At 44.4% G+C, this 13047-nt stretch overlaps 1 protein-coding gene across 1 annotated transcript in view; it reads right to left on the reverse strand.

The window, feature by feature from the left end:
- Window positions 1-13047, reverse strand: part of ADAMTS17 (ADAM metallopeptidase with thrombospondin type 1 motif 17) — a 138008-nt gene that overhangs the window by 92671 nt on the left and 32290 nt on the right. The window contains exons 5-7 of the mRNA XM_081964964.1: window positions 10046-10129; window positions 8474-8631; window positions 3516-3559 (exon numbers count right to left, since the gene is read on the reverse strand). Of these exons, the coding sequence (XP_081821090.1) occupies window positions 3516-3559; window positions 8474-8631; window positions 10046-10129 (286 nt within the window). The remainder of the gene's footprint in view (window positions 1-3515; window positions 3560-8473; window positions 8632-10045; window positions 10130-13047) is intronic.

Consider the following 13047-nt stretch of genomic DNA (forward strand, 5'->3'; position numbering starts at 1 on the left):
TACCCCTAACATCTTTCTGGAGAGGGGAGGGGAGGGGAGGGGAGGGGAGGGGAGGGGAGAGGAAAAGTAGGAAGAAATGGAGAAGAGAGGAGAGAAGGGAGATGAGAGGAGTAGAGAGTAGAGAGTAGAGTAGAGTAGAGTAGAGTAGAGTAGAGTAGAGTATAGCGTGGAGTAGAGTGGAACGGAACCAAATGGAACGGAATGGAACAGAACAGAACAGACTAGAATACTTCATTGGCCAAGTGTGAATGAACACACAAGGAATTTGTCTTTGGAGAAGAGAAGAGAAGAGAATCCACTGATCTTTGGAAGGAGGTGATGAACCAAGCAGGCACATTTAATGCCAGCAGAGTATCTTGGCTGTTCTGCTTCTTGTCAGATGGCTGGCACAACCTCAGCCCACAAATGCATACCTTCAGACTTTCCTTCATTTTTAAGCTCAGCTCCATCATTATGTAACCTTCATAGCTACTTTGGCAATGAAATTCCATTCCTTAAACAGACCATTCCAGGGAAGACACCTTGCCAAAACTCAAATGCAACCTGCCTGGTATGTGTATCTTTCCTCTAGCACAACTTTCAAAAAAAAAAAAAAAAAGACGACAGCTTTTGCAGAATCAGGGTTCATGTCTACTGTAGATTGAGACAAGTGGAGCTCAGATTGTGTAGAGATCCTGGCAATTGTAGACATGCACCATCGCTTGGGGGAAACATGTAGTCACAGAATGAAGAAGGCATTGTACACATTTTGCATAGATTCCCAAACACAAACATGGCCAAGGCAGATAAACCATAATACCTAGCCAACCTGCATAGTTTCCAAGCAACATGTGGTATTTTGCATATGCTGATAGTGGGTAAATAAATCACATTGCTTAAGGAAGATTCGGCCATTACGCAATGCCAGAACATGAGATCATTTCAGTAATATCTCAAAATGAAAACCACGATGCATCTGGTGAGCCCTTGAAGATTATAGGTAGTCCTTGACTTATTATATTATATTATAGTTTAAAGTTATGAAGGAGGTAGTGACAGATTTAATTTTCCTGGGCTCCAGGTTCACCGCAGATGGGGACTGCAGCCAAGAAATTAAAAGACGCTCGCTCTTGGGGATGAAAGCTATGGCAAATCTAGATGGCATACTAAAAAGCAGAGACATCACCCTGACAACAAAAGTGCATATAGTCAAGGCTATGGTTTTCCCAGTTGCAATGGATGGCTGTGAAGGTTGGAGCATAAGGAAGGCTGAGTGCCAAAGAATGGAGGCCTTTGAACTCTGGTGCTGGAGAAGACTCCTGCGAGTCCCTTGGGCTGCAAGATGATCCAAGGCGATCCATGCTTCTGTCTATCATCTATACACCCATCCATCCATCTCTATCTCTGCCTGCCTCTATCTATCATCGATGCACCCGTCCATCCGTCCATCCATCCTATATCTCAATTATTCTGCACACTTATGTGGCACCTGAGGACAGAATTCTTTCCATCCTGTCCCACTTTCTATCTGCGCGATTAATCTTTCTTCATAAGCACTTCTCCCTCCCCTTCTGATACTACAAAGAACGATTCCACTCACAGTCAGAATCTTTCATCAGCAAGCTAATTGTCCCAATCTTTTATTATAAACAGTTAAATCACACAGGGGGAATCCTTTTGTCATGAGTGCATACAAAAAGCCCTAGGCTGAAACCATGGATTGGGAAAAAAAAAGACATCTTTCTAAACAGATGTGAACCAAACAATCCCCGTTCTCAATCATTCTTGGATTGTCAAGTGGTCCAATTGTTTATTTTGTTTCTTGTCACATCCCCACCCATCCATTTATGTCAAAGTATTTTTCCTTTGGGTGACATTCATTCAGAATATTGTACGGTTTCTCCCCCCCCCCCACCTCCCATTTATTCTCCAATTATTGTCACTCAGTCAAGTGTAACATACAATTAGCACAACTTATGGATTCTTGTTTTCATAAGCATCCCACACCAACCTAAATGACACCAATGCAAACTTCCTGGCCAGGCATGGAATCCTCTTACCTTCACTACTGGTCTGAAACCGGGAGGGAACACATGCACATGCTTGCTTCACGCATGCGTGGCACTTCTGTGCATGCACAGAACATCTGTGATAACATCTGGGCAGGTGGGCGGAACCTCCCACTACCAGTTCACCCAAACTGGGGCGAACTGGCAAAGTACCACCTCTGTTCCTGGCATATATTTTACCTCCTTCATGTATAATTAAACTTATCCGTAAGAAAAACTCCAATTGCACACAATCTTCATTCGAATCGCATTCTTCCCTTTTCTTTTTGCTTCCAAGACATACAACGAATCAATTGTTCTTCTTATATTTTGAATCTTAATCTTCTGTATGTCAGAATTATTACCAGATGTGCCATTAGATATCCATCATACTGACACCCGTCAACCTTCAGACAATTTTTTTTCTTAAGTTTGCAAAGATATCGGTTATGTTACCAATATCCTTGTATCTTCTGACCCAGCTCCCCAAACACTGTGGCTGTGGCTACATCTGGACTCAGGTAGACTGTTTAAATGCTTATCCCACGGAAATATGGTTTCCATTGGCTTTGTAGACAATAATGATGTTGTGAGCCATTACTTTCCACTCTCAGCGCAAGGGTTTTAAGGCAGCGCCAATAAATGCTGAAAACAGAGAATGTATGTCTCAACTTTTCCCCGCAGCCTCACCATGTCCTGTCTTCTTTGATTATCCTTCCAACATCCAAGATAAAATAATAATAACAATAATATCTGACAAGCTATTTTTTTTGCAGGAGCTAAAGCTGAATAGCTAAAAACTCTGTATGTTCTGAGACCGTAAAAGGATTTCTCGTCTTACCAGAAGTATTCCAACATTGTTCTGATGCTACCAGAAAAAAGCCCTTCATTCAAAATGGAATGTTTTATCCTCTCTGGGGGAAATTCAGCCAGTTTTGAGGTCAAAACTCTTCTTGTAAGGCTGGAACCACAGACAATGATCTTCCAACAAGATCAGAATTGCCTGAAGATCAAAAGATTCCACCCACAAAATAAGTTGGAGATCTCTTTTTAACAGATCTCTTTCTGCTGCCAAGAAATTAAAAGACACTTGCTCAGGGGAGAAAAGTGATGGCAAATCTAGACAGCACACTAAAAAACAGACACATCACCCTGCCAACACAAGTGCATCTAGTCAAGGCTTTGGTTTTCCCAGTTGCAATGGATGGCTGTGAAGGTTGGACCATAAGGAAGGCTGAACGCCAAAGAATTGAGGCCTTTGAACTCTGGTGCTGGAGAAGACTCCTGCGAGTCCCTTGGACTGCAAGGCCATCCAACCGGTCAGTCCTAGAGGAGATCAACCCTGACTGCTCTTTAGAAGACCAGATCCTGAACAGGAAGCTCTGAAGTGAAAGGGGAGTGGAGTAAGGGGGGGGTTTAGTCTTCCTCACTGTTAAATGCAGTAAAACAATGCACTGTAAAATGAAATCCATCTGTAGGGTTACTTACCCACGGTATCACATGGCTCATCCTTATGGACACAAAAATCTGTCCTGAAAATAATAAATCATAATTAGGAACACTCCTTAAAATGATGAGATATGGGTTGTATAAGTGGACACATGTTTTAGAGTGTGTATCACCTACAAGCCACGAATGTAAGATATTGTACTAAAGGCATGTAAATTCATATTCGTTCATACATACATACATACATACATACATACATACATACATACATACATTCACTCATACATATTCTTTTCATGTTTCGTTTTACAGGTAGTCCTTGACTTACAACTACCCTAGCAAGGTAGTCATAAGTTGAGTTGTGCCTGATTTTGTGTAGAAGGAATGGCAGAACCTGGGGGCGGCGTGAAAAGAGGAATCAGCCTAGCATCCCTACATAGTCACAAACAAAATCAGTCCAACTCCCCTTCAGTGACGTTGACCCTCATCTAACTCTAACCAGATGCTGACTGTTAGTTGAAAATATTCCTGTTCATAGGCCTTTTAGCAATAAATCAACTTTATTGAGCCTTCAAGGGTGGATCTGGTCTTTTGCATCCGGCATTGACAACATTTTTTTGCTGCGCTTGTTAAGGGGATCACCATGGACACTTGTTGGCTTGAAAGTCAACATTAAGAAAACTAAGATCATGGCATTCAGCCCTCTCAATTCCTGGCAAATAGCTGGGGAATAAATGGAGGTAGTGGCAGATTTTATTTTCCTGGGCTTCAAGATGGGCACTGCAGCCAAGAAATAAAAAGACGCTTGCTCCTGGGGAGGAAAGCTATGGCAAATCTAGACAGCATACTAAAAAGCAGAGACAGCACCCTGCCAGCAAAAGGGTGTATAGTCAAGGCTACGGTTTTCCCAGTTGCAACGGATGGCTGTGAAAGTTGGACCATAAGGAAGGCTGAGCATCAAAGAATGGAGGCCTTTGAACTCTGGTGGCTGGAGAAGACTCCTGCGAGTCCCTTGGACTGCAAGGCGATCCAACCGGTCAATCCTAGAGGAGATCAACCCTGACGGCTCTTTAGAAGGCCAGATCCTGAAGAGGAAACTCAAAGACTTTGGCCACCTAATGAGAAGGAAGGACTCCCTGGAGAAGACCCTCATGCTGGGAAAGATTGAGGGCAGAAGAAGAAGGGGATGGCAGAGAATGAGGTGGCTGGATGGGAGTCACCGAAGCAGTCGGCATGAGCTTAAATGGACTTCAGAGGATGGTAGAGGACAGGAAGGCCTGGAGGAATGTTGTCCATGGGGTTGCGATGGATCAGACATGACTTCACAACTAACAACAACAACACCATGGCCACTTCATTCCTTTCTTTCTTCCCAAACCTCAGTCATCTCAAGGTTTCTCTTTCAAGTCAGCCATCATGAACGATTTACTGCAAGCAGAAGTAGGGCAAAACTCCGACCTTCTAGCATCTGAGCAGAGAAATTTGAGGCTGCTTTACTTGCATCTAAAAGCTTGCAGTTGCGAAGTTGGCCACAGGGCAATCGATGGCCGCCTCTCCTCTTGACCCAGCTGGCTGTGTCATCCTTGCAGGAATTGCCAGACTCAGCTTCGCAAAGTTTATTCAAGGACTAGGTTGCATTGTTATATAAACGGGTAAATCAAACAGATGCTTTGAGTAAAAAGGATTGGAGGTTGCAGCTGAAAAAGCTGCTTTCTCAAAGGGGATTTCTAGCTTCGCGACTGAAAAACACAGCCTATCTCTGTCTCTTGCAGGACCACAGATGATAAGGGGATGGTAGTTCCAGGTAATTCCCTGGATTCAAATTCCTTTCTCTTAATGCCATGGCTCCCGATAGTAAAACAGGGCAAAAGCAAGATCTATTTATGCCTGGACCAGCCCTGGACCATCTCTCCATGCCAAGAGCCCATGTGGGAACAATTAAAATAGCAGCTGAATAGGAAGCTTAGGAGGAAAATGCAGGCAACTGATAACCAATCATTGTTTAACTTAAGGAGAAGAAGGTGACGTTGCCCCGTTTCTAGTCTCAATAACAATAATAATTCCAGAAGCAACGAGAGTATAATTTTTATAGATAGCTTTCAGAAGCTTATCTGACAATGTGATCTTACAACTAATTATAATGTATATTGTGTCAATTGTTTCTTTGCTCTATCTACCTTGCTCAGCAATAGGTACCTAAGACCTGGTCTTATTTTATTTTTTTGCTCCAAAAGTTGCATTAGGGCTTATTTTCTGGTTAGGTCTTATTTTCAGGGAAACAGTATATATAAACTATTACGCTGCGAAGAGCCCTGGTGGAACAGTGGTTAGAATGCAGAATTGCAGGCAAACTCTGGCCACAGCCTGGTATTCAATCGTGATGGGGTTCAAGGTTGATTCAGCCTTCCGTCCTTCCGAGGTCGGTAAAATGAGGACCCAGATTGTTGGGGGGCAATAGACTGACATTGTAAACCATGAAGAGAGTGCCGCACTATCAGGTGGTATATAAGTCTATTGCTATTCACCACAATACTATATGAAGCAGTAGTGGGTTCCGGATTCCGGTGCAACCGGTACAGTGCAACGGGGCCGAGCGTCCACCACATGAACAGGCGCAGTGTGTGCGCACACATACTTTCCGCCCGTGACGCCTCTGCGACACTTCAGAGACACTTCCGTGACTCTTCCACGATGCTTCCACGACACTTCCACAATGCTTCCGCGACTCTTCCACGATGCTTCCACGACACTTCCACAATGCTTCCGCGACTCTTCCACGATGCTTCCACGACACTTCCACAATGCTTCCGCGACACTTCCACAATGCTTCCGCGACTCTTCCACGATGCTTCCACGACACTTCCACAATGCTTCCGCGACACTTCCACAACGCTTCCACAACACTTCCACAATGCTTCCGTGACACTTCCACAATGCTTCCGCGACACTTCCACAATGCTTCTGTGATGCTCCAGCTGCTCAGCGGAGCGGAGCGCAGGCGTCGTGGCTCCATGAGCCTGCGCAGAATACCCGAAAACTTCAAATACCGATAAAGAGCACAGGCGGGCCAACCGGAATGGGCCCTCTGGAGCAACATACCAGAATGGTACCTGGTGCTCCCGGCAGGCACAGGTATGCCCGTACCGGGGCGTACCGATCGTAACCCACCACTGATATGAAGGTTTCACTATGGTTAGAGAGCACCCCATCAAGTCTCACATCAAGAACCTTAAATGGCACAGCTCCCAAACTCAGCAACACCAAGGCATTCTACAGTTGAAAGACTCATGGGTCTCGGAGAGAAATTTCCTAACAGTGAGAATAGTCAACAGGTGGAATGGCTTGCTTTCAGAAGTGGCGTGTACTCCATCACTGGAGGTTTCTAAGAAGAGACTGGAAAGCCAATTGTGTGGCATGGTATAGGGCCGTGATGGCGAAACTCTGGCATGTGTGCCTGAAGTGGCATGCAGAGCCATGTTGCCTGGCATGCTGTTCCTCTTCCAGGTTTCTGGGGCGCACGCTGATCATCTGTCTTTCGTGTGTGCAGCAATACCGGAAACCGAAGAGGTGGTCTTCGGGCATGCGCACCAGAAACCAAAAGTGCATGTGCTGGAAACCGGAAGTGTGTGTGCCAGAAACCGGAAATTTGTTTCCCCGTGCGCGAATGCCCCCTGGGCAGCTCCTCTTCTGGGTTGCGTCCCCAACGAGAGCGCACACGCGCTCCCTTCTGAAAAGGTTCACCCTCACTGGTATAGGGTCTCCTGCTTGAACAGGGGGTTGGACTAGAAGACCTCCAAGGTCTCTTCCAACTCTGTTCTTCTATAAAGTTCTATTCTGCTAAGCCACCGTGTTGCTGTGAGATGTTGGCTTCGTCTATTGTATGATCCAAGTCATATGTGCTATTCTAGACGTAAGGAAGCCTTGATGAGTTGAGCCCAACGGGCAAAAAAAGAGAGAAAGTTTCCCAAGGTGAACAGAACTTGGCTTCCTTTTCGCTGAAAAGAATCCTCCACGCAGGGAAAAAAAAGACGTGTTTTTAGAGGTCAATCGTAAAATGTCTGGTTCTGGTTACAAACAAGCAGAGAGAAAAATCTCAAGTTGAAGATCCAGCTCTTCTTCTTTTCTTCCCTCCCCCCCCCTCTTGGCTTAGCCTTTCCATGCTGGACACAGCCCTGCTTCTGCCTCCTTTGCCACATCTGAAACATCTGGGGTTCATCCAGACACACGCACACATACACATGCCGAAAGACGGCACTTAAGCTAAAAAGCAAAAACGCTGAATTTCTGTGCCCTAGGAGCCAAAACAGCTGAGCCAGGAGATTGTTCAACCAACCGTTGTTCCCGGTCCATCCCCTCCTTTAGAAGAGGGAAGCCGTAACAGGATGGGGGGAAATGAGGATATACAGGAAGGGAAGAGTTGTGAGAATCCAGGGCCAGCTTATTTTGCACAGTGGATGTGGTTTTACTGAAGCCCGGGCCTCTGTACGCTGCCTAATTCTCCTACAATACAAACTAATCTTTTCATTTACCCAGCACAGTTCTTTCCATGGCTGTTATTACTAGCATCTGCCTCTCTAAATCCACCCTATTTGAGCAGCATTCAGCCACTTTCCCCTGCTTGACCAAAACACATGTGGAATTTCATTAGATGCATCAGTCCAGGGTGGAGAGAGAGGGAGAGAGAGTAAGGGGAATAATTTCAGCTCTTCACAACACTCCTCTACCCTGAGGCTGGAAGGGGGTGGGAGGGGAGATTCAGAAAATCCGATCCTATTTTTGCTCCGACATTTCGAATATAGGTAGTCCTTAGGTTATGACCACAACTGACCTGCAACATTATCCTAGGACACATATATTTTACCTTCATTTGTGAAACATTCCAATCCATTTTGGAGACCCTCAACAGCTGCCTTCAGATCTAGACCTAACTCTCCTAGTAAACAGACAGGAGCACAGCAGAAAGCCAAGTGTTCACTCAATCTGAATTCACGCCATACCTTGTAACAAAGACAGCAGCATCTACTGGAAGGGTGTCATCTCGTGCTCCGGGAACCTGATTGTTCCCAAGGTACTTCGCACCTCCAAACTCTTCATTTTGCCATTGGCAAAAGCTTTCCAGGGACCTCTCTCCATGGTGACCTATGGACAACCTGGCCTTCAAAAAAGAAGGGGGGGGAAAGCAGGAGACAGAAGAAAGACAAAGGTGAGAGCCAGGCATGTTGGTCAAGGGATACTGAAGCTCGCCTTGATGGGCTCCAGACATGCATTTCATAGATCAAGTCAACAAGCTTTTGTATGTTAAATTAAAAGATGTAGCTCAGCCAAACTCATCACAGTACCTAAAGGAACACTCTGCAGTGGAAAATAAGTGCAATTGTATCCCTCCATCCCTCCCTCCCTCCCTCCCTCCATCCATCCATCCATTCCACCCATCTCACTTTGCATAGCAACCTTTGGCAGTAAATGGAATTCATCTTCTCTTCCCTTGTGCAGCGAACTAAAGGGGTAAATTTGCCCACCAGACGGCATTTTATCAACCCAAGTTTTCTGATCTAGACTTCAGTAATCACCTAACAGTCTCCTTGTCCTGAAAAAAAACCAACCCCTTTTTATTTGGCTAATGTGAATTTCTAGCATTCACATCCAGCAAGTCCCGGCAAAGAGTCTTTTAAGGGTGAATTGCAAACCCAGACCGTATCAGTCCTTGGATAGTTGCCAGGAAGAAAGCTTCCAGGTGCAATGCTGCACAATGAAATACTTGGCAAGGAGTGTCTCAGATAAGCAAATCTTCCCATTAATGAACTAATTGTCTCCTGCAAACACCACTCCCCTTTTGCTCCTATTCATTCCTATGGGAGGGGCCATTCAGCTTCCATTTGTGCCTTTACTCCCGAGTCAACCCCGTTCCTTAATTGTTCCCATTTCCTGACAGCTCAGTGCATGCACACATTGGGAACAGGCTCCAGCTGTTCTTCTGCCTCACTGATGTCTGATTCTGAAGGCAGCTGATAACTGGCATACGGCTCTGGCCCCCTCTCTGCCTTCGACACAGAGCCCTCATCAGAGCCTTCCCCAGCCTCCAGGACTGGCCCATTTTCCTCCCCAACCTCCTCATTGTCTGAGTCTGCAGTCAGCTCTGAGCAATATAATCATTTTTTTCTCAAATAATCAACGTGGGGATTTGAAAGCCAATAAACTCATACAAAGTCAAAGGAGATCAGTGGCCCATTAGGGTTATGTTGTCTACTTTGGTTTGTTCAACAATTGCTACATTTTATGATGAAAGATTCCTCCAAACCATAACAAGTCTTTTTTAAAAAAAACCTATTTCATATTTTTTTTTTTAGAATCCGCCCTTGACAGATACTATTGATATTTCTCAAGGCAAACCTTGAAAAACTTTTCAGTAAATTCAGAAAAACAGTAAGACAAATTGGCAAAAGGTATGAAATTCATAATCTTGGAAACAAACTGGGTATCAATCCCAGCCAACCATGGACTAAACTCAAACAATGTTTAGAATACACCCCACTACTCGCAGTTTCAATCAAAGCTGGAAAGGAACTTACAGGACGTCTTCGAAGCAAGACAAGCTTAGTCACTCGAACGTAGATTTTCACCCCAAGACTCTGGTGTTGGAACATGTTGTACACCTGAGTAAAAGCAATAAAAGGACCATCACATCACAGCACTGAAAGACATTCATTGAACAAAAATATATTAAACAATGACCGGCTTTCTTTCTTCTCTGCATACACAGGTAAAGGTAAAGGTTCCTCTCACACATATGTGCTAGTCGTTCCTGACTCTAGGGGGTGGTGCTCATCTCCGTTTCAAAGCCGAAGAGCCAGTGCTGTCTGAAGATGTCTCCGTGGTCATGTGGCCGGCATGACTAAATGCCGAAAGAGCACGGAACACTGTTCCCTTCCCACCAAAGGTGGTTCCTATTTTCCTACTTGCATTTTTTACGTGCTTTCGAACTGCTAGGTTGGCAGAAGCTGGGACAAGTAATGGGAGCTCACTCCATTGCACGGCGCTAGGGATTTGAACCGTTGAGCTGCCGACCTTTATGATCGACAAGCTCAGCGTCTTAGCCACTGAGCCACTGCGTTTCCTTGTTTTATATATATATATATATAATCAAATAGAGGCGTTTTTGCAGGGTCACAAATTTGTCATTCACTTATCTTGGACATCAGAAGCTCCACATTTTTGAAACCAAGCACACACAAAAGAACTATTTAAAGGCACAGTTTGTGCTCTGTTGCTCATTCCTTTTTGAGCAATCAAGAAAAGGACACAGCACCTTTGCCAAAACAACCATCACTACGTTGTGCAAGTCGACATCCCCAACTATGAATTAGCTGTACTCCCACACTTTTTCGGTCAACTACCGAAAAATGCTGAATGCTAGAAGGAGTCTACAATTAAAGAGCAGTCCTCAAACCTCTTCACAGGATGTGAAGCACCATGGCCAAGCCCACTGAACTGTAATATACAGAAGTCCTTAAATTACGACGGTTGCTTTCAAAACAAAATGCATCAGACATACTTTCTTTTTTGGCTTTCGAAGGAACGTGCATCTATTTCTCCAAAGACCACAAGCTGACAAGGAATTGTAAACGTATATCCTCAGTACTGCTGCAGCTGCTGTTAAACCATATAATTAATGTAAGGGTTTTTTGAGTGAGCAAGCCATAACATGAAATTAGTGATCCCTTGAACATTATTTTAAAAAACACACACAAATACACACACACACACATGAGGAAAAAAAGAGAAGCTTTCAACGAACACGTGCTTTAAATAGGACGAAAAGTCTAGGAAGCAAATGTGATTTTTTTTTCCAAACAGACGGATCTTCATTTTTGAAATTATTCCTCCAGGTATTATTAAATATTTGGAGAGAGGCAGAGAGAAAGTTGGAACCTCTTCCATGAAAGCCGAGCATGTCCATGCAAACATTTTAAATCTGATCGGCAAGGGGAGAGGATTTTTCGAATGGATATGACTGACATAATAGGTGGCTTTATTGTTTATTTGTATGTATCCAAGGGCATCAATGCATAGGACATTTTAAAGATTAACATATGAGAAAAAGATAGAATCTTGTCTTAAGCAGTTCTAAGTTTAATACAGACAGCGAAGGGAAGCTAAATAAATGAGGCTGGAACGACGGCGGGATAAGAACACCGAGTAATTTTAAAAAATTGCATAATTAATCAGCTGGCAATTAACAGGATAACAGAGTTGGAGGGGACCTTGGAGGTCTTCTAGTTCAACGGCCTACTCAGGCAGGAAACCCTACATACCATTTCAGAAAAATAGTTATCCAACCTCTTAAAAACTTCCAGGGCATATCTCTGCATACCCTTAAGTTATGTGCATAATGCATTGATGACCAGCTGGCCGGGGCACATGCCTCATACTAGAAACTGTAAAGTCATCTTTCCCGCATGTGCAGCTGCTCTTCCTGTTTCCGGGGCTCCTGCATGCATGACAACCAAGTGGTCTTGGTCACATGCGCCAGAAACCAGAAGAGCAGCTGCCCACTGCGCGCATGTGCACCAGGCAGCTGCTCTTCCGGTTTCCGGCACGCACCCATCCACACGCGCTCCCATTTCAGCACTTGGTGCTGAAAAGGTTCCCAAACACTGTCACAGAAGATTAGGATAACAAGGGTTTGTTTTTTAAAATCGCAAAATACATTAGATATGGAGTAAGATATGGAGCCTTTTTAATAAAGAATGGACTTCATCGACGACTGACGTCTTTTTCTTTTAAATTCACATTCAGGGATTGCAAGGGATTCAAATGACTATTTTTGAAAGGTTTTATTTTTCTCGGAAGGAACAGAAATGACGTTGCTTTAAGAAGGCCCAACCTTCAAAAAAAAAAAAAAAAGACTGCAAGCATAATCTGTGTGCTAATAAGCCATTTTAAGTCTCATTCTGTGGTTTGACAGTGAATGCAATGCCTTACAGCAAGGGCCTAAATTAATAAATAACCCCCTTTGCCTGACAGCAGTGTTCTATTTGCTTAAATCCTGACATGCGTGCCAAAATTAACATTCTGGTTTCTTTTAGAAGCAGCTGTTCGCCCCCCCCCCTCCCCAGCAACCCCCTCTCCCCCCCGACCAGACGTTGAATGTTAAGGGGCCAAAATCTGCAGGTTGCTACATAGGAGCTCAACACATCCAGCTGGAAACGCATCTTCGCCTTCACTGACTACCAATCATTCAAAACGATGATTCAGTTTAGGCATTTTTCACCAGCAACGTAGACAATATTACAGCTGTAGGTAGCAATGCTTGAGCCCTGCCGCTATTCTACTGCAGTTGCAATCCGTCTCGTTCAGGGAGCTGTTTCTCCCACTTAAATGATGCATGAAGGGTCAGAAGCAAACCAACTACATTTGTTCCACCCATGCTTCATGAGGGGGTTTTCAGTAGAAGCAAACAGCAGTCATGTGTCTGGATGGGGAAATGAACATGGTGCTACCCAGGGATGGGATTGAAAAAGGTTAGCAACCGGTTCTCTGCCCAATTGCTTGGGGAGGGCGTGCCCATGGT

This window comes from Natrix helvetica (genome assembly GCF_964273705.1).
Source record: "Natrix helvetica genome assembly, chromosome: 12".
Taxonomy (NCBI): Eukaryota; Metazoa; Chordata; class Lepidosauria; order Squamata; family Natricidae; genus Natrix; species Natrix helvetica.